Source organism: Crassostrea angulata, chromosome 3 (assembly GCF_025612915.1).
Source record: "Crassostrea angulata isolate pt1a10 chromosome 3, ASM2561291v2, whole genome shotgun sequence".
NCBI lineage: Eukaryota > Metazoa > Mollusca > Bivalvia > Ostreida > Ostreidae > Magallana > Magallana angulata.
This window is the reverse complement of record NC_069113.1, coordinates 21,402,872-21,425,236: the sequence shown is the minus strand read 5'-3', so window position 1 is coordinate 21,425,236 and position 22,365 is coordinate 21,402,872. Positions and strand designations below refer to the sequence as shown.

The 22,365-nt window shown below is 34.4% G+C and overlaps 1 protein-coding gene across 3 annotated transcripts in view; it reads left to right on the top strand.

Moving 5' to 3' along the window:
- LOC128176313 (protein unc-79 homolog) overlaps positions 1-12,597 on the top strand; it is a 35,641-nt gene extending 23,044 nt beyond the window's left edge. For 2 of the 3 annotated variants that reach the window (XM_052842569.1, XM_052842567.1), the window contains 24 exons: positions 48-169; positions 388-441; positions 2,655-2,737; positions 3,052-3,094; positions 3,351-3,533; positions 3,777-3,921; positions 4,227-4,519; positions 4,673-5,123; positions 5,246-5,399; positions 5,609-5,842; positions 6,154-6,192; positions 6,411-6,526; positions 6,621-6,706; positions 6,848-7,087; positions 7,268-7,378; positions 7,483-7,587; positions 7,850-8,029; positions 8,441-8,616; positions 8,804-8,993; positions 9,572-9,622; positions 10,358-10,498; positions 10,870-10,890; positions 11,269-11,391; positions 11,719-12,597. In XM_052842569.1, coding sequence (XP_052698529.1) covers positions 48-169; positions 388-441; positions 2,655-2,737; positions 3,052-3,094; positions 3,351-3,533; positions 3,777-3,921; positions 4,227-4,519; positions 4,673-5,123; positions 5,246-5,399; positions 5,609-5,842; positions 6,154-6,192; positions 6,411-6,526; positions 6,621-6,706; positions 6,848-7,087; positions 7,268-7,378; positions 7,483-7,587; positions 7,850-8,029; positions 8,441-8,616; positions 8,804-8,993; positions 9,572-9,622; positions 10,358-10,498; positions 10,870-10,890; positions 11,269-11,391; positions 11,719-11,892 — 3,515 coding nt within the window. In that variant the 3' untranslated portion in view covers positions 11,893-12,597. The remainder of the gene's footprint in view (positions 1-47; positions 170-387; positions 442-2,654; positions 2,738-3,051; positions 3,095-3,350; positions 3,534-3,776; positions 3,922-4,226; positions 4,520-4,672; positions 5,124-5,245; positions 5,400-5,608; positions 5,843-6,153; positions 6,193-6,410; positions 6,527-6,620; positions 6,707-6,847; positions 7,088-7,267; positions 7,379-7,482; positions 7,588-7,849; positions 8,030-8,440; positions 8,617-8,803; positions 8,994-9,571; positions 9,623-10,357; positions 10,499-10,869; positions 10,891-11,268; positions 11,392-11,718) is intronic. The other variant, XM_052842568.1, reaches the window with a different exon arrangement.
- Positions 12,598-22,365: the final 9,768 nt, after the last annotated feature.

The window sequence follows — 22,365 nt, the reverse complement described above, 5'->3', positions numbered from 1 at the left end:
ATGCAGTAAAAAAAACCCTGTTATTCAGTAAGTTCATTGATTTACAGGAGGGAATATCAAAGAGTTTACAGATGAGGAAAGTAATTTTACAGCCCTGCTACAGAAGGCTATGGACATGGAGGGAGTAGATAGGGACACAGTGTATCAACTGGTGGCTCTGTTGATGAGGGTAGGTGGTGCTATTATTTACTGTTTACAATTCTTTCTGCTAATATGAAATGGAAGAGATGTTGGTTCTTAGAATCTGCAACATGTAGTGAGATTTAAAGTTTTACAGCTTTTACAGTATAATTGTAGTTAGCTTTACAGGAAAGTTTACTGCTTTTTAACCTTGTGTTCTTGTTTATTTATTGTTGTATTTTATTACATGTATCTATATTTTTTCAGTTCATGGTTACAGTAAAACAAGATGATGATAGAAAGAAAGACAACAGAATCCAGGTGAGTCTACATGAAAATCTACATGAAAAAGTAATAATTAACACCAGGACACTGTTTAAAGTGTACAGTAAATTTTTATCTCAAATTTTTTCTTAAATATTTTGGAGAAATTTGGTCTCTCCATCTGGAATGTCTGGCATGAACCTCAGTTACCAACTGATATCTCTAAAAATCATTCACCTTATGGATCAAAACATTACCTGATGATTTCATTATTGGATTTGGGAACAAAATGACAAAGGTTACATTCATGCATTTTGTCAGTTAACTTTGTATGAGCTATTGCATAGAACATTCTATTACAACTCTCTATGACTTAAAAAAAACCTGAACTGGTTTTAGGCCTAATTAAGGCTTCAGACGTCAAGATAGAAGAGTTTTCTATATGTTGTGTGAAATGGGTTCCAGAGAATATTTTTAATTACCCGGTAAAATGTGTCCTTTGTGCCTTTGGAATGAAACAATGGGATTCTGAGTTTCTCTGTGACTTGAAAGAAACCTTGTGGTAGTTAAGGTGAAAGGTCAAGGTTAAATTTTCTTTTTAATAAAATAGGAATTTTAAAAGGCATTTGCAAAGTTTTTCTTTATTTGGAATTTTCAGTTTATTATGTTTAAAGCTTCATGTTTCATACAGATAATGTAATTGCCTGTCAGTGAATTCTTTTAATATTTGCATAGTATTATGTCGGGGAGACATATTGTTTTTGTCGACTTTCTTCTTATTCTTATTCTTCGTCATCCAAATTTGTCCAGGCCGTAACTTAAATACCCTTTGACATTAAGACTTCAAACTTGGAACATATGTAGATGGTATTGACCTTGACCTATTTTGTTCTTCAAGGTCAGGCTTCTCATAAAAAATATTGTCTGGACCATAACACAAGACTCCTTTAACATACAGACTTTTAACTTGTACCATAGATAAATGGTATATAACCTAGTTGAACCTTACCAAATTTTTTGACCTTGACCTAGAATTTTTATTTCAAGGTCATATTAGAAAAAACTTCATTGTTCAACTCCTGAATATACTTTGACAGAAGGACTTCAAACTTTAAACGATAATGATACACTTAGGTGAACTATTGAATAATATTTGACTTTGACCTTGTTTTACTCAAGGTCAAAGTAAGAAGAAAAAAATAAAATTTTGTCTGGGTCATAACTTAAATACCCTTTGACATTAAGACTTCAAACTTGGAACATATGTAGATGGTATTGAGAAGGAGTGCACGCCACCAAAAGTTTTGACCTTGACCTAATTTGTTCTTCAAGGTCAAGCTTTTCATAAAAAATATTGTCTTGACCATAACACAAGACTCCTTTAACATACAGACTTTTAACTTGTATCATAGATAGATAGTATATACCCTAGTTGAACCTTACCAAAATGTTTGACCTTGACCTAGAATTTTTATTTCAAGGTCATTAGAAAAAACTTCATTGTTCAACTCCTGAATATACTTTGACAGAAGGACTTCAAACTTTAAACAAAGAACAATAATAATACACCTAGGTGTATTATTGAATAATATTTGACCTTGACCTTGTTTTACTCAAGGTCAAAGTAAGAAAATAATAATAAAATTTTGTCTGGGTCATAACTTAAATACCCTTTGACATTAAGACTTCAAACTTGGAACATACGTATATGGTATTGAGAAGGAGTGCATGCCACCAAAAGTTTTGACCTTGACCTATTTTGTTCTTCAAGGTCAAGCTTTTCATAAAAAATATTGTCTGGACCATAACACAAGACTCCTTTAACATACAGACTTTTAACTTGTATCATAGATAGATGGTATATAACCTAGTTGAACCTTACCAAAATGTTTGACCTTGACATAGAATTCTTATTTCAAGGTCATATTAGAAAAAACTTCATTGTTCAACTCCTGAATATACTTTGACAGAAGGACTTCAAACTTTAAACAAAGAACAATAATAATACACTAAGGTGTACTTTTGATTTATATATGACCTTGACCATGTTTTACTCAAGGTCAAATTAAGAAAAAGATTATAAAATGTTGTCTAGGTCTGGGTAACATATAGCTGTCATCATTCTTTTTCAATTGTTAAATTTGCCCAATATTACAATCCTTGGGGAGAAGGGGAGACATGTGTTTTTTTGTAAAAAAAAAAACAAAAAACAATACCCACTAGTTTTTATTGTGCTTCTTGAAAGTTTGAAATTTTCTTGAAACTTGTAGAACATTGTGCTCAGACATCTGAATGTTCTCCTGGGGTACAACCAGACAGAGAAATCCTTCAGTGTGCCACCACACAAACTCAGGTACGAATTCTTACCAAGTGTTCTTATTATAGCAGTTCATTTTAATACAATGTCATGTATTGTATGCTTTTAGTAAAACACAGACAAAGCAAACATTCCTGTAATGAAACAAGCTTTATAGCAAAGTTGGTTTTATTCCATTTATCTTAAAGATGTATTGTGAACTTATTGGAACTTATAAAGAATTTCACCGATAACAAATCAAAATCACAGGTCCATATGCTTTGCTATTACCATGATTACTCTACTGTGTATGTTATTTTAGATTTATACATACATGTACATATATATTATCATTTGAAAACTTATTCCAGATCCTCTGCTGTATTTAATGCATTCTTGAGTGGAGTTCCATTTGTAAGTGTTCTATTTATTTTAACTTTGAAATTTTACCATATTAGGGCAAATTCATAAATTCATTAAAAATTGTTTTTCATATGCTTGAACATGGTGTCCATTTTAGACTTTCTGAAATATGTACTAAAACAACATTTGATAAGCATTTTTCTAAGATAGACAGTATATTAAAATAAACCATGATGGTCAATATCTTTCAAGTTTATTTTAATTGGAGTGCCAGAAAGGGTAACCTTAGATTGTAATGTTTACCTAGGTTCTGGACCGTAACTTGGAGCTGGGGAACCAGATCCTCCCAATCACTCTCTTGTTGCTACAGTACGGCCCCTCCCCCCAGAGGTATGCCAGTGACTACCAGCCCCCAAACTACACCCTGTGGTACCTGGAGCCCCACACCCGCATCTCCTGGCTGACCACTCTACTGGTCATACTTTACAAGGTGAGTGGGTGTGTATTACAGATGACCAATGTTCAAAGGGACTGACAAAACCATGTGTTTATTATTCAAGTTTTATGGATGCCTCTATAGATGAAAGTCTGTATTATTGTAATAGAGAGTACCCTTTTATCAGTCAAATTAAAAAAAAATAGTGTGCATCTTAATGCATCATCAAATTATCTTGCGTAGTAAGTTTTAACTTCTGATATAAATATTTATACATGGAGATCTTGATGTTGACAGTACCAGTTTTACACTTCCCCTGTGTCTGCCATCATCCAGACTCTGGTACGAGTCGTCATCAATACAATAGACGCCCAGCATCATCGCTGTAAGAAACATGAGGATGGATTTCTGCCACCAAGTCCCTCAATGCTTAGAAGTAAAGGTTAATACATGTACTGATGCATAATGCTTTTGTACTACTGCTTGTTCATGTGCAATTGGAAGTTTTCAACCAAACAGCTACAAAAGGCTTTCCTGATGTGATTTGAATAAAAAAATTTGTAACAGGACAAAACCCTAGCTATTTTAAATGGTAAAAATGTTCCTGCATGAGGTCATTCCAACCTCAGTCCTTTTGAATAAAAACATAAATGTACATGATTGTTCAATTGATATCATCACTTTGAAAAAATTACCAGTTGTTAGATTTGTTGTATCTAAATTCTGAAATTTATTGTGTTATTTCAGATTCGACAAAAGTAAATGACCTTGAGAACATCCAGGAGACAGACACGCCTCCACAGAGTCCAAAGGTGAAGGACACGGTAGAGGTGAACCTGATGTCACCCCCGGAGTACAGCACTGTCCAGTACAAAGCAAACAACACAGACAATGTGTCTCCTTCAGAGGAAGGCCAGGGACAGGAAGTGGTGGAAACCCCCAGAAGACCCTCCAAGCAAAGGAAACCCCCAAGAAGAATCATTGAATACACAGAGCCTGAGACTGAGAAGGGCTTTAAAGGAAGAAAACAGTCACCAAGGGTAATTTATTTTTGATTTTAGATTTTCTAGGTTCAAAATAGTTTCATCATGTATCAAGTATTTTTGATTGGCAATGTAAGAACTTATGTTATGCTACGTATCATTAAGATAAAGTGATGGGATGTAGATATATTCAGTTTGATGGATTTGTAGAGAGCAGCAGAGATTAGAAGGGTTCAGCCAAACTTGCCAACTTCTGAAAGATCCACCTCTCCTGCACGAATTGAGACAACCCACACCCCAGAGGTGAAGGCAGAGGAAATTCCATCAGTAGATACAATCATGGCCAAACAGCTGAAAGAATTCAGTGAGAAGGAAGACAGGTCAAAGGTCAAGGATACCTACAACGCTGGCCCACAGGTGTCCCAAGTGTCCCAAATGACGGACGCTAGTAAAGTGACCATGTTCAGTAGCAGTGTGACAGATGCCTCCAGCACGCTGACAGGCCTGACCAGTACAACCGAGCGGAGCAATGATATGACATCAGAGGTGGAGAGTGGAGCAGAAGACAGTGAGAAGCAGACAACATCCGACACTGATGGAGAAAAGTACACAGGGGGAGCCACTGACTCCGGGGATGCTGACACACAGGAGGAAGGAAAAGGTGAGTGAACCAATCACAAGGCTCCTCTTTGTATTGTATCTTAATACAATACTAATTGTGTCAAGATGTATTGCTTTGCATGTTGTCCACAGTTTGTATGGTTTGTTAATAAATTTTTTCAGATCTGTCGCACACAGCAAGCCTGCTGAAGGGAACCCAGCCAAGGTTCAGGGCTAGGAAACCCAGAAAGACTGGATTAATTACTGTAGAACTACAAAAAGCTTTCCCAGAACTTAATGAACAGTTGCAAGAGGAGGCTGCTGTAAAACCTGGAGGGTGAGTTTTAATCCAATTTTTATAAAAATGGTATGTATGTTCAAGTACTGTATTATACTTTGCATGGAAATGCATAATTTGATCAAATGTGCCAACACACCAAGAAGAAGACATGTAAGAATTGTTTATAGTTTACTCATGTTTTGATTTATTTTATGTAATATTATTAAATGAATTGTTGAAAGTTTGTTATCATTTTTAATTCTCAGGAGAAGAGCAAGAAAGAGTGAACTGCTGTCCAAACAGAAAGCTACCAAGAAAGCCTCATCCTCTAGATATGGAGAAAACATCATGGTGGAGCGCTGTCCAGAATGCAATGCTGTCCTAGAGCAGTATGACGAGGATACGATTGGTTACTGTGTTATCGTCCTGGCAACCTTCATACACAGAGAGCCTGCTTTAGCAACACCTCTATTGTTAGAAACTCTGCAGTGTGTTTCTAGGTGAAGTCTCATGTCCCATAACAAAGCATGATTAGAATTAAATTTACTGTGGAATCATTAAAATTCGTGGGGGCCAATTTTCATGGATTGCTTAAATTTTACAGGTTCGAGGGGATGTTATTTCGTGTATTTTCGTATACATACAAAAGGATGATGACTTTATAGCCCTAGTTTATTAGTTCGTGGGGGTGTTTATTCGTGGATGAGAGGTAGCCATGAATTCCACGAAAATTGAGCCACCACGAAATCTAGTGATTCCACAGTATTTGAAAATCAACATAACTTTGAGATTCCCTTTTTTTTCTTTCCAGAATTGCATCAAGCAGTCCATATGTGTGGCAGGTGGACAGGTAAAAAAAATCGCAACATTTTCACTGTTTTAATAGTGTACTCTGATAGAGTAATCTTTCTCAAAGGATCTTGTATTTTACTAATGCTCTGTGCTGCAAATTGCATGTTGTTTTTCTTCTGAATCAGTGAAATGACTTTGGCCTTCTGATGATCAATATTTTTGTGACAAATTATTTTTGAAGTAAGGAGACTAATACTAGTACTTGAATATTTCTAGCAATGTCATGGTCCCAGGAAACAGTGTCAGCATTGCTCGACAGTTCATCAGGTGTGTCCTGCATCAGCTGGCTCCTAATGGAATCTTCCCAATGCTGTTTCAAAGCAACTTTGATGGTAATTAAGATTCCTTCTGAAATGTACATTATCTTCTATGATATGATTCATTTCTCAGACTATTACGGTAAGCTGTATAATTTATGTTTTGCAGATGTAAACTTCTTTAAGACAATGGCAGCTGCATTGGCTGACTTTACTGAGCTGCCTTGCCATGCCCCCATTCAGCTGCTTCTAGAGGTGCGTACAGTGTAGCCCTACAAATAAATGGAATCACACTACTCCTCAAGCAAAATACCTTTTCAAGACTTAATTGTAAACTTGAAAATGAGGCTGGATGAATATTATCATTTGTAGTAATTGAAGATTTTAATTCTCTAGGGTTTGAACAACAAAAAGAGCCTACCATCAGATACAATAATCTTGCTTCTCAACAACTTGGCTGATTACATGAACTGTATCTCACTGGAAACTTCAGCTCCCATGTGGAACAGCATTGTGGGTAGTTTTGAGATCTTTTTTAGGAAGCTGTATACTGTTCTGACTACACCGTTTGATCCTTCCTCTCTCCTGAAGATTATGATCTCCATCTTGAAAGTATCTGGGATCAATAACTCAAGGGTAAATATTTATTAAGTTTTATAATAATTTTCTTTCAGATTTTCTTTTAGATTTACCAATTTCTTTTGTTTGTTTATAAGATTTTCTGGCTGTTAATCAGTTTTCACTTCAGCTGCACTTCCAACTGAGTTAGAAGAAGGTTTAATGATATTGTATATGCATTACTAAATCTCTTTGTAGTCAATTTTGGACCCATTCTCCAAACTTCTGAGTTTCACCATCCTGAATTGTTCCTTCAAACTGCAGCAGGTTCTGGATATTTGCTCTCTCTGCAACAGAGTTTTTGCCAAGGTAGGAACACATTTTTGATTTAGCAAATAATTTAGTAAGATATACATGTATATAAAGAGCATGTATATCATCGGTAAATTCACTATTTTGGTTTTGTTACACAGGAGAGAGACAAGTTGTACCTGACCAGAACTGTGATCTTTGAGCTTGTGCAGGCCCTCAAATTCAAACACAGCTTGCCCGATGAAAATTTTCTCCTCTTGGTCCAGGTAAGACAACAGAGCTCCATTTGTACTCTCATACAGATCACCGAAAGATATTTACTTTAAAAGATATTTGATATTTACATTTATTGAGTTGATGATAGCTTTGCTGCTAACTCAATGAAACATTACCCTTAGTAAGAATTATATTTTATGTCATTATGCACAAAAGTCTTCACACAGTTTTAAGTTATATTTCACCCCCATTTCATGTTTGCCCATTTCGATGCACAATACCTGTATTGTACACATTCTTGTGTTGATGCAGTTTGTGGTGCTGGACGCGGGAAGCACCCTGGGCTCTACTAACATTGTGAGTGAGATGCTGATGCTGTACAACCTCCAGAGTCAGATGTTGATCAGTACGTGTGCTGCTGAGTGTATGAGGGACCACCTACATGAGTGTACAGAGTTTGTGGCAGATCTTCACACTCTCACCAAAATCAAGGCAGGTGTTTTAACAGGGAAACTTTTGAAAAAGATGTTTTTATTTCATCAATAGGAGCAGATTAAAATATGACATTGTTTATTTCAAAGCATTTATTTTATAAAGGTATACTTAGGAATCATCAGAATTCATAACTGTCCAAATTTATAGGTTTGGTGGATACCCCTCACCTACGAATAATTATTCACTACAATTATGAAGCACAGTCTTTAATCATTTAAAATTTAAGCAAATCCACAAAATCACATCCATGCAAAAATTAAAAAAATTGATATACCATGAAACTTTTAATGATTCCACATTATACCTGGTAACTATTTTCTCTCAATATACCTCTATAAACATGCCTTATTAAAACTCTATGTCCTGGCTGAAATCCTCAATGTGAAATTGTTTGAAAATCTATAACAGAACAATATGAAGGGAGGAAGCAGTAGTCTGAATGAAGACACTCTTGGAAATCAGCTGAAGTCTGGGATAGCCCAGTTTGTTGCCCTGGAGATCACCCGGGGCAATGGCAGAGACAACAGGGCAATATCTCGATACTTGCCCTGGCTATACCACCCTCCCTCTACAGTGCAACAGGGGTAAGGTTATTTTATATACAGATAAATATCATATATGGAAATTAAATGCTATCAATCATTATGTTAACAAATTATTGTCATATATAATATTTGTTTTTTTTTAATCATAAAGATATATCTGTACTCACTTTAGCTTAATACTTTAAATAATATCTATTCACAAACTTGTTTTGTTTTACTATTGTAGACCGAAAGAATTCACAGACTGTATTGGTCACATTCGACTTCTATCTTGGCTTTTGATTGGTTCCCTGACACATACAGGAATGACAGAAGGAACTGCCCCGATTTCCTGTCAGCCAATCCCATTGGATGCGAGCTCCTATATTGCTGAACATGTATTGGTTATCATGACTGGGTTTGATGAAAGGTCAAAGGTTAATATGATTAAATTGTTTTCAGAAGTTTGGATGTACATTATTTATTTATTTATTTTGTTACATTTTACACTTTTTTATCATCATTCATATATAAGTTCTGAGCGTGGTTAATTTTTAAATCTCAATTTTTTTTCACTGTTTTATTTTAAGGACATGAAGGTATGAATGATATTGTATTTTTGTAGTCAATTAAATGTATTGCACCATTTCTTACAAATTTTTTCTTAAAACACTATGTATTAAATATGAAGATTCTGTACTTGTACCTGAAACATTTTCCCCCCTTTCTCCTTTTCCACCTTTGCTTCTCTTTGGAAAGCAAATTAAAAGCTCAGTGTGGTACCAATATATTTCGACGATATTTTTCAGTAAATAAGGTTTCATTTCTTAATATTTGCCAAATAATAGCTAGGTTCATATGAAACTATATTAATTTCAAAAATTCAAAAATGTCTTACTTGTTGTTTTCTCATAGAACAATTACATGAATCTTTTAAATGTAGTTTAGTTCTATGAGAATTGTGAATAAATTGATATAATGATAGTTTGTTGATATTGTTCTCATTTGATTTCAGGATTCAGTTTTACATATGAGTTCCCTGTTCCACGCTTTCATCCTTTGTCAGGTAAATGATGTAAAATTAATTGATACATGTATTTGTTATTGGCATTTTTATTTGTGAAAAAGTTAACAGTTTCTTTTCATTTCCCTAAATATATTTTCCTTTTATTTTGACATAGTTTGACATGGCTGCCTGCATGCTTATTTTTCTCTCTGTATGTCAGTGAAAGTTTTATGAATACATGTACTATTATGAAGCAAGATCATATAGTTTTGTATACCGGTACTCGTATTGCTTTTTAGAACAGATGTAATTAGCAGATTTGTGAAAAATAACTTTGACTGTGCTATAGTGATATAATGTGAAATGTGTTATTCATTTATTCACCTGTCTATTTATTTGAATCAACATGCAGTACGTGTCACATATTCCCTACTGTAGAAATAGTTGGATATAACTCTCTTTTTAATCAGTGTTTTTATATCAAAACAACATAAACATTTTTTTGCACAGGTAACAAATGAATGTCAGAATTTTATTTTAACAGTAATTGATCTTAAACTGGTACATATGTATTACTAAGTACATTAGTGACTACATTTGGGATATCTGTTTTAATAGACATCATTTATATCACACCAATATTTGATCATTTAGTCAGTCTTCTTATACCTTATCAAAACATGCATCCTGTAGATATCTGCTCTGTCAGCCTCTGTACAATTTGTAAATGATGTTTTTAAGAAATAGAATATTTCACAGTAAACATGACTGATTTGTGTCCCTATGTATCTATAGTTGTGGACTATGTACTGTGAGTCGACGGCAGCCCAGTACCCCATGGACAGTGAGAACCACAAGCTGGCCTCCACCATGGTGATGGATTTCTGGGGGCGGGTCACCCCCGGGATACTACAGATGTTGAACACCCCCAAGGAGGTACGTGTCACTGACGAACTCTGTGGTACAGAAATGTATTTGTCCAAGAAGTTATCATACAAAGTTGTAGGATAAAAATATTTGGAAATTAAAGCATATGCAAATAAAAAAATTAATTAGAATTGTCTCAAGGATTATATAATACAAGTGTACAGCTACTAATAAATAAATGTATCTTAATTAAGCCATTATAATCCAGTTACAGACCAACATTTTCTCCAAATAATGTACACGTACAAGTTCATAGAAGCTATTGTTGCAGGTTTTCAGTACTGTAGGTGTTTGATAATTGCAGTATAATAACCAATGTTTAACATTTGTGCTATAAATCATACCTTGCTCTTTCCTTCATTGCACCATGGGGTTTATAGCATGAGAGACCACAAAGACAGGTTTGTGCTGTGTCTATATAAATATTTATTTTATTTTGCCCTTTCAAAATGCATGATGATCAATAGACATTATGTCATTACATATTATGTGGTCTTTTTGGATTTTTGGTGGTTTAGCTTAGAATGTCAGTTGTGATCCACATTTTCCCTCCAGCTGTAAAGTCAAACCTGGGTGTTTTTTAAAATATTGTTTTTTTTTACTAGCTAGATATTCCCTGTTGGCATTTCAGCAAAGTTTTTCAAAAACCAAACATTTTGTTTCTTTTCATTAATCAATAAGCACCATGCTTTTTTGTTGAATCTGTGCTGGCTAATAGTTTTTGAAAAGCTTTAATGTATGGTGTTTTTCAATATATGACTATTACCCTATGTTTACAGTTAGCAGAGATGGTCAATCTCCATTTCTTGAGTTTGATGGAGGCCCTAAGGGAGTGTAATTCTTCTGTCCTCGCCAAACTTTACCCCATGTGGACCTCAATTCTCTTTACCTACCACTCACAGGTAAAATTATGAAAAAAACAAAACAAAACCAAAATAAAATTCTTTCACATAAACAAGCTCCTTTCTGGTTAATTGTATTTTATTTGTAAGTTCAGTCTGTCTCAAAATTGTATCCATCTGCATGTAAATGGTTGCAATATACATGTACTTACTTGTATTATAGTTTTTGAGTGTACCCATATTTAGTCAAACAAAATATGAGTATGGAACAAGGCTGTATCAATCGTTACACGTAATTATTTGAAATCAAGGAACTTTATTCATTTATTTTCAGTGAAATGCTTATTTATAACTGACTATTCACTACATTTTGTTATCATTCTACAGCTGCCTGGCCACCTACAAGTCAGACTCCAGACGGTGGAGAATTGGAAGCCACCCAGCACCTCCAAAGACCAGGCTTCCTTCAGCATCCTCCTGACCTGGTTAAAGCGTATACAGTTCAAACTGGGTCAGGTGGAGGTCCAGTCATCGGCTGCCACTCAGTTCTACTCTGTGTGAAAATAACAACTACCGTATATGGAGGATTTGAGGCTGGGTTTGAGAACAAAATGTATCAGAATACATTGGCAGTTTACAAAGAATCAGTTTGTATTAACAATTTGATATGTACAGTCGTTTAGGATCGTTTTTCATATCGGGATGTATAACTTGGAGATACATGTATGTCACAAAAATTCAAGAATGATAAATTGTTAGGATGAGACTTTAACATTTTAAAGACAGGAATGTTTGTGAGATAGAAATTTTTGTTAGTGTCAATTAGAGATGTTCAAATACAAATAAGACACTTTCTCCTTGAACAGAAAATGTTTTCTTGTTCCCATATATGAATTTATACAATGCATCATGTAATTATGACTTGTCAAAGGTTATTTGTTTTTTTGTTTTTTGTGGGGTTTTTATGTTTGTTTTTCTTACTTTTTTTTATTAAGTAAATAATATTTTAAAACATGCCAAATACTTTAGAATGTTGTGCAATATTTTTTATTACATTTGTAATATGATATTGTAATATCGTATTTTTGTATAAACAGTTGTTTAAGACCATTGTTTTTCATTTTGGAATGTTTTACTTAATTAAGACTTTGCAAAAATAATCCAAGAAAAATAACTTGTCAGGGTGGAACACAGAGATAGTTTGATAATGTCAAACTATTGTTTATATTAGATATAAATTGACACATGTTTTTTGAAAAGAATTTTTTTTAAATTTTCTGTGGATGAATATAATTATATATTGCATTCGCATATGGCACATAAAACATTTGTTATCATAAAATAAGCATTGCCAAAAGTGTTAAAATAGGTGAAAATTTATTTTGAATTGATAAAGTAAAATAATATTAATTTTTTTAATACGTGGTTGTGCAATATTTTTGATTGTATTCTTTTTTGTGCATTTGTTGTTTTATTGAAATGCATCTTTTAAAAGAATAAAAAGTACAATTAGTGTTTTTGCAATCTATTTTTTCAGATCCTTTACGCTTTGACGTCATCATATGTCTTTGTAAGGATCAACACAGCGACAATTTATTAAACAGTCTGACCCTGAATAATCTAATTATTTATTCAGATTGATGTTTACAGCAAGTTTATCATTTTAAAATTTAAAAATGTCTTTCCATCCCTCTTAACCCTGGGGATAAATGTCTTAGAAACAGTTTGTACCTCCGGTACTAAGTTTTACAAATGACCCGGAATCGTCGGAAGCCACAGATTTAGTGTACATTCAACTTCCACAAATGGAATGGACACAAAACGCGGGGCTTGGACGATAAGGAAATATGTAACTTTTATTTCCTGAATTAATGCGTAGTTTAATTATTATTATGACAAACTAATCCCTCAACAAAAAAAAGACATTTCATCAAATTTTGATCATCAAAATAATACTATTTATAAACTTACAATGCTGAATATTTTAAGAATATTTTAGAGTCTTCGCCTAAAAATATTTGTTCTTTAAATATTGCAATCATTATGCAAAATCCTGATATAACTTGCTGTATGGTTGATGACGGAAATATTTTAAACACCAAACATTATTTTGTGTTAATTTCTAATAATTTAAATTTTCAAAGGTAGTTCCTCATCTTAGAAGACTTTTAAATCCCTTCACTCAAGAAAGAAATTGAGATTCTCAGATTATCCGTCATTTGCTATTAGTAAATGACTGTTGAACATTTTTTTATATAATTTTTTACTTTTCCATTTGCCACTATAAACCAAAACTTTGCACAAGAGTGACCAAAGGCAAGCTCATTGTCTGATAAGGCAAGCTAAACCTTTTTGAAATAAAAAAAAAAAATTAGCAAAGGAAAATGCAAATTATTGTAGAAGTGGAACACTGTCCCATTTGATGTAAATATAAAATGCTGCTAATATTCATATATAATACAAATTCTTGTAAAATGATTCGATGTTAGTTCAGAATTGCTAGACCCCATGCCATGACTTCATGCTTCAACTACCCCCCCCCCCCCCCTTCATTTTGAAATAATTCTGTCAATTTTTCTGAATTTACTATTCGCAGTTAGAAAACTGCAATCTCTATACATAATAAAGAATATTTAGAGCACATTATGAATTATATTTAAGACACTAACTGGGATTATCTCCCTGACAAACATAAGTTATCACAGCTGTAGTTTTACACGGAACTTGAATACTTACCAAATTGTATTAAAGTTATTGAATTAAAAGTTTATTAAAGTTTTTGAAATTAAAAAACTCAATTTTGCTGAATTTTATCGCCTCCGAAGGTCTTGTATTTTGAAAGAAACCATAAATTAAAATTTAAATTTAGACAAGAAATATTTTACGAGTTTTAAAGGGGCATGGTCACGATTTTGGTCAAAAATTATTTTTCCGATTTTTAGACGGGGTCACGTGACCCCATCTATTGGTTTACAGTCAGCCGAAGTCTCAAACCGGAAGGCACGCGTAGAACACATTAATTGAGTCTACGCGTAAGAAAATAGTGCAGAAAGTTTTCATGCCTTTCAGTAAATATGTATCATAAAAACACGCATTAAATCTTTTTAAGTCCTCTGTGTATAAACAAAATTCTATTTAGAAAATAAACAAATAGTTTTATTGATCAAGATATTCTTGCTCGGGTTCAAATGTGGAATGAGTTACGTAACTGTATGCACAGCGCCGTTGACGATTCAGTTGGTGTACGAGCTTATTAATCAATAAAAGAGGTTGACGGTGGAATCGAAATTAAAGTTCCCAAACGCAATGTGCCATTTTTGAAAAGTTGTGAATTTTATTTTGACAATCTTTCACCTGAATACTACCAAACTTCATGTGCAAACCGAAGTTAAAATCGGGACGTGTTATACACAGATGTTTTACAAATTAAATAGGTGTTTCATTGGCTTCCAGTCTACTTGCGATATGACTTGCGGTTCGTCTCTAAAGGAATTTTGTACAGAGAAATAAAAACAAGTCTGAATTTGCCTTCTCGTTCGTTGGCTCTTCATTTGATTAAACTGAATTTAAATTTTAAACAATGCATTGTAAGCAAAATCTATAATAGATTATACATTTTGGAAGACTTATACATCATATAATATATACAATCTAATCGATTGAAGAACCAAGTTAAATGTTAATGTTCATGTTTTCCGGCTTAGTTGGAATCAGGCTTGGGGTGAATTACATTGTAAAATAATGCATTACATTACCATTACTTCATGAATTAAGGCATTAAATTACCATTACCATTACTTAATTTTTTGGAAGTAATGCATTACATTGCCATTACATGAGTAAAGTAATGCATTACCATTACTTTGTGAAAAGTCAATAAGTTTTAAAAAAGTAATTTTAAAACTAAATAAAGAGTTTTTGTAAATATTTCATAAATAAAACATGCTTAAAATATTTAGTTTCACTATCATGTTCAAATTTAATGACTTATACAAGATTGCTGTTGCACTTGTAGTTCTCAAAGTAAGGTTTGTCCCGTAAAATTTACACGCTAATGGCGGAGTTGACAATCTCTGTTATTTTTGTCTCTGATTTTCGGAGTATGATTTTTAATGAAAGGAACGGTTATATCGTAATTCGTGTAGGTGATGCACGAGTTTACACAAAAAAGTAGTAAGTGGCGAACGGATTTATTTTTACCTATTAATTTTGCATGAATCGCAAATTAGATAAGTCGGTCTTAAAAATCAAAATGGCGACTGAGACAAATTTTTTTATTGTCAAAAATCTTGGAATCTTATTGTAAAAAAAAGATTTCTAACGTCAGGTGCCTGTGTTTGTTATCGGTATACAAATGTTCACTTTGTTTGTTAATTCAGCAGTTTTAGAGTTTTCGGGGTTTTCATAAAACTCTTATTACGGATACCGTCCGGCTTGTGGATTTTCTCTTGGATCAAAAAATTGAATAAATCTAATGATTAAAATTATCTACTTTGATATAGTTGTTTGATTTTCCCTGTTAGTAGTAATTTTTAAAATTTTTCCTTGGGGTCTTATTTTACATAATATACCGTTGTGTCAATTTTCTACAATTATGAAGGCCGAGATTGAGTAAAATTTAGACAAAGTATCAGACAATTGCAAAAAAAGCCGAATTAACATAGATTGTAACAACTAATTCAAACTCATAAATTTTGGAAGCATATTCGAGGAAATCCAGGACAATTACAAATTCAAACTTTCAAGACCCCGTCTTTCAGTACTCTCAGTACTTTGATTATATTTACGATGCTTCGGAAAGGCATTTTTAATTGGCAACTGAAGTTTGATTGTCATTTGTGGAGTTATAAGCGAGTTACAGAGCTTGAAATTCTTCGTTATGTAAACAAAGCGTTTGTTTACATTTTGAACGTTGAAGTAAAACTTTCAGTTTTTAACTTAAAACGAATGTGTTAAACGTTAGGAACTGTTTAACCATGCCTAAAATAAATAAAAAGATAGACAAATAAGCTGGAAAAAGATTTTTTTACTGGTATATTGAACCTATGTAAACAAAAACAGGGCACGAGCCTTGTTTACATGACATAGAATTGTGAGCCTTTTATCTTGCTTATAACTCTACGAATTACTCTCAAACTTTATTTTATTATTAGAAATACCTTAAAGCATTGAAAACAACAGAAATCGAAAAATAAAATTTGACGAAAATTGTGACCATGCCCCTTTAAGTCTTTATGCTGTTGTAATTCAGAAATGTTAAATTCTTGATCTACCTTAATTCAAAAAAATTATTCAAGGGAGCACTAATTTTGAAACATAGAGACATCTTTTGTTTGTAAAAAAAAAAGGGGGGGGGGGGGAGGGTGAAAATTAACTTCATTTTTTGCCTACTCTGGAGTTGGCACATTCAGACCTTCATTTTTAAAGTAATCTAATATAAAATGAAATGCATGCAACATGTGTATTGATTGTTTCTAGTACTTTGTACCGCCGACGCCGTACGATCTTAATATGGACTATACACCCCTGCGAATGTGTTCGGATTGTTTTCTTTATTGTTGCTAAGTATGTAATAAATCCAGAGGTGCTCGAATGAAAGTTCACGAGACTTCACCGAGATTTGTTCAGTTCCTATGAAATTTCGAGCGGAAGTATAAGTGTTCGGATAATATTCTCAAAATATGTAAGTACTGGTCGTTTTTTAGCTCACCTGAGCTGAAAGCTCAAGTGAGCTATTCTGATCACATTTTGTCTGTCGTCCGTCTGTCCGTCCGTCTGTCCGGCTGTTCGTAAACTTTTCACATTTTCAACATCTTCTCAAGAACTACTAGGCCAATTTCAACCAAACTTGGCACAAATCATCCTTAGGCAAAGGGGATTCAAAGTTGTGAAAATTAAGGGCCACACCCGTTTTCAAGGGGAGATAATTAGAAATTAATGAAAAATTTCGAGAAATTAAAAATCTTCTTCTGAAGAACCAGAAAGCCAGGAAAGCTGAAACTTGTTTGGAAGCATCCTCAGGTAGTGTAGATTCAAAGTTGTGAAATTCATGACCCCCGGGGGTAGGGTGGGGCCACAATGGGGGTCGAAGTTTTACATAGGAATATATAGAGTAAATCTTTAAAAATCTTCTTCTCAGAAACTAAACAGCCAGGAAAGCTGAAACTTGTGTGGAAGCATCCTCAGGTAGTGTAGATTCAAAGTTGTGAAATTCATGACCCCCGGGGGTAGGGTGGGGCCACATGGGGGGGGTCGAAGTTTTACATAGGAATATATAGAGTAAATCTTTAAAAATCTTCTTCTCAGAAACTAAACAGCCAGGAAAGCTGAAACTTGTGTGGAAGCATCCTCAGGTAGTGTAGATTCAAAGTTGTGAAATTCATGACCCTCAGGGGTAAGGTGGGGCCACAATGGGGGTCGAAGTTTTACATAGGAATATATAGAGTAAATCTTTAAAAATCTTCTTCTCAGAAACTAAACTGCCAGGAAAGCTGAAACTTGTGTGGAAGCATCCTTAGGTAGTGTAGATTCAAAGTTGTGAAATTCATGACCCCCGATGGTTGGGTGGGGCCACAATGGGGGTCGAAGTTTTACATAGGAATATATAGAGTAAATCTTTAAAAATCTTCTTCTCAGAAACTAAACAGCCAGGAAAGCTGAAACTTGTGTGGAAGCATCCTCAGGTAGTGTAGATTCAAAGTTGTGAAATTCATGACCCCCGGGGGTAGGGTGGGGCCACAATGGGGGGTCGAAGTTTTACATAGGAATATATAGAGTAAATCTTTAAAAATCTTCTTCTCAGAAACTAAACAGCCAGGAAAGCTGAAACTTGTGTGGAAGCATCCTCAGGTAGTGTAGATTCAAAGTTGTGAAATTCATGACCCTCAGGGGTAGGGTGGGGCCACAATGGGGGTCGAAGTTTTACATAGGAATATATAGAGTAAATCTTTAAAAATCTTCTTCTCAGAAACTAAACTGCCAGGAAAGCTGAAACTTGTGTGGAAGCATCCTTAGGTAGTGTAGATTCAAAGTTGTGAAATTCATGACCCCCGATGGTTGGGTGGGGCCACAATGGGGGGTCGAAGTTTTACATAGGAATATATAGAGTAAATCTTAAAAAATCTTCTTCTCAGAAACTAAACAGCCAGAAAAGCTGAAACTTGTGTGGAAGCATCCTCAGGTAGTGTAGATTCAAAGTTGTGAAATTCATGACCCCTGGGGTAGGGTGAGGCCACATTGGGGTGGGGTGTTAAAATTTTACATAGAATATATAGAGTAAATCTTAAAAAATCTTCTTCTCAGAAACTAATCAGCCAGGAAAGGTGAAACTGTTGTGGAAGCATCCTCAGGCAGTGTAGATTCAAAGTTGTGAAAATCATGATCCCTGGGGGTAGGGTGGGGCACAATGGGGAGTCGAAGTTTTACATAGGAATATATAGAGTAAATCTTTAAAAATCTTCTTCTCAGAAACTAATCAGCCAGGAAAGGTGAAACTTGTGTGGAAGTATCCTCAGGTAGTGTAGATTCAAAGTTGTGAAAATCATGATCCCCTGGGGTAGGGTGAGGCCACATGGGGGGGGGGGGGTGTCAAAGTTTTACATAGGAATATATAAAGTAAATCTTTAAAAAAAATTTTCTCAGAAACTAATCAGCAAGATGATTCTTTATAATTGTTATAACTTTGGCTCCAGGACAATTCTTCGGCCTCACAAGAAGGTTCAGAGTTTGATGTAGCTAAATATCCCATATACGGTATAAACAATTGTAAAGGATCTTTTTGAGAACTGCAATACTCAACATGTGATATGACTATAAAATTGAAGCAGGCAGCTATTTTTTCATTAGAATCTTTTTGAATTACTGTATTGAGTTATTGCCCTTGATTTATTGATTCTTGATTATTTTAATTACCCGGTAATGCATCCACTGTTAACCAATTATTGTGATGATTATTTTTATACAATAATAAATATTCAATGTATATAAGTTGTTCTGCATAAGAAGTTTTGGGTTAGGCCGGATTAGTTTGTTTATTTTTTATTTCCAATTTTTAGATACTATGAATTATTTTAGGCCGGCACATATATATAGGGACAGTGTCTAGTGCAGTACAGTACGATGAGTGACTGTTAGGGGTTAAACTTGAACAAGTATGGATAGATTGAGTGTGTGATCATCCCTGCTCTATCTAATCTACGTGTTTTCTAACCTTCGATACAAAGTGTGCGGTTATTCCAGCCTTGTATCGCATTAATACAAGTGTGCAGTCATACCTGCTTGTAATGGTGGTGGTGGCGGCAGAGCACTAATGTATGGTCATCCCTGCTGGTGTTCAGGCCTTTCTAGCGTAAGTGTGCGGCACTCCCTGCTTGCGTTAGGTTGAGCTGTTGGCGCAAGTGTCTGATCATCCCTGCTTGTGTAAACGTTGGTACCTGTTGAGTTGCGTAGGTCTGCGGTCATCCCTGCCTGCGTAACGTTGAGTCCCTATATATGTGCAGGAGCAGTGATTAAAGTCTGCTCTTGTAAATATTGGCAGCAATCAGGGCTATCTGAGTTCCAAGGGGGAAAATGGATTTTATTTATACAGGATCTACATTATTATTGTACATTGTCCAGATTGTTTGTATCATGACTCCATTAAGCTGACTTTATCATACCTATTGTTCCTCAGGTGAGCGATGTGGCCCATGGGCCTCTTGTTTTATATCATATCCTACTTGGATTTATATTAAATTATGAAAACCTTTTAAGATGTTTGTCTTATTTCACCATCTAGCCGTTATTTACATTAAACGATAATATTCAGAACAGAGTTATCGTTTGTGTTCATCCACGTGTAGAGTGGTTGAAAATATAACATTGGGTTGCTTAATAAAATCATAGCCATGTTTGATGCTTGTGGTGTGCAATACCATGTTCTTAGAAAAATAATGGGGGTCTGTTTTGCATAAAAACTTATAATTAACATATCGAGCCATTTTCAGGGAGCATTCTGCATAAAATAGCATAGTCTGTTTCCCTATTGATGCTATTACTAGGTCAGGCGCGGATCGAAAATTAATCCTCAGGGGGGATCTCTACAAGCATGTTAATTGCTGCAACAGCAGATAAAAATATTTTTGTATTGTCGCATTTATTTCTAGAATACATTTTATCCACCAATTAATAAAGATAAGGTTTAAAATAAAAATACCTCTAGATTTTATATTTGACTACAAGTACCTTAGATTCTATGGAATAGACTATAAACACGAGGCATAATTTTTACTGCGAAACTGAAATGGTCAAATAAAATCACGTAGTCTAAAATTTAAATGACAATAACATTCCCAGGGATGTACAGTCAGAGTAGGGTATCGTTCACATTAAATGAGCTCCAGGGGTTATCTTGTTACATGTTGCGGTAAACGACCTGTTTATGAAGGAGGTAGTTGTACGGGAATATTTTAATGTGAGTATATCATAAAACAGTTCTTAAAATCGTAATCAATACTAGTAATACGTTTGTATTTATCCTTGAAAATTTTCTCACGCGTGCTTTAAAAGACGATAAAATGAAATAACTTACACGTACAGTCGTTTTACCGGTAACGAATATTTGCCAGTATCGAATAATTTTTAGAAAAATTATTGGTGAAAGACGATGTTAAGGTTTTAAAAAATCCTAGCTAGGTAATTATAATACGGAAATAAATATTCTATCAGTGTGTGAAGTTGTTTGGCATTTGCACGATTATTTACCTAATTGTTTACAAATTAAAAAGGTGACCCAGATAGGAGCTGCCAGAAGTGCAAGGCAGAAAAAACGAAAGTATGAAAACAATTAAGCCTAACTATGAAAATAAGTCAAAAGCGATTTACAAAACATTGGGGTAAATCCGTAGGTTTCCCAAGCACGATTCACATTGGTACTTATATTCTCTACCAATTTTACGTAAACTATTCTAAAATTGTGTTGATCTTTCACCTGCGCCAAGCATTAAAATTTCTTCATTCAGTTGTTTACACGTAGCAGGGAGAGTCTCGAAACCACTAGTTTATCCTAGTCTTTTACTTAAAACGAAGCTTTAAAACTGCCGATTATTTGATACTGGTCTTCAATATGAATGAATTCTGTACGTCTAGCATTAATGGCAGCATTTTTGTAAAGGAAACATGCGGTATTATACTGGTTTAATATAATTCACTTTTAACGTTAAAATACTATCGACAGTAATGCAGATCGTGACGTCAAACCTAATTATGACGTCATATCGTATGAAGTGACTTTCTACATAGCGCTGTAAAATCCATCGGGAAGCCCGCGTGCATGGTTGAACGAGACTTTATTGAACTCTGGCGTAGGAATACATACGACTGCAAAAAATTCCTAAATTGTTCGTACTATTTAAAATCTGACTATTTTCAAGGTAATTATAAATAAGTTTACTTTAAAAAATTGCGTCAGCGTACATTACATTGAATTTATCGATTATTTTCAAGAACTAACTCTTGTCAGCGGTGATGATTTGTGCTTAGGTCCAAACACTGTTTCAGTTTCGGTTTGCCAGAGTAACTGCATAGGAGAGTTGATTAAAATCAACTCCCAAAAATGCGATATAAAATCAGCTTTAAGACTTTTGCCAATATGTCCAGGGGATTTTGACCTACTTGGTTTTATGTTTGATGATATGTACTACATTGATAAGTGTTGACCAATGGGGTGTTCTGTGTCATGTAAGGTCTTTGAAGAATTTGCAACATTTTTGAACTGGTTGGCAATAAAAAAAAATCGAATGTAGACACAGTAGACCACTATTTGGACGACTTCATATTTGCGGGTCACAATGCTTCTGTTTTTAAGGACACCATGTCTGAATTTCATAGTATTTGTCATGATCTTTAGGTACCTTTAGCTGAGGATAAAACTGTAGGTCCTACCGCTTGCTTAACATTTTTAGGTTTGGGAATTGACACTATTGAAATGCTGGTTAGAGTACCTCATTTAAAATGTATTGAACTCCAAAATCATTTAAAACAATTGTTACCACTTAA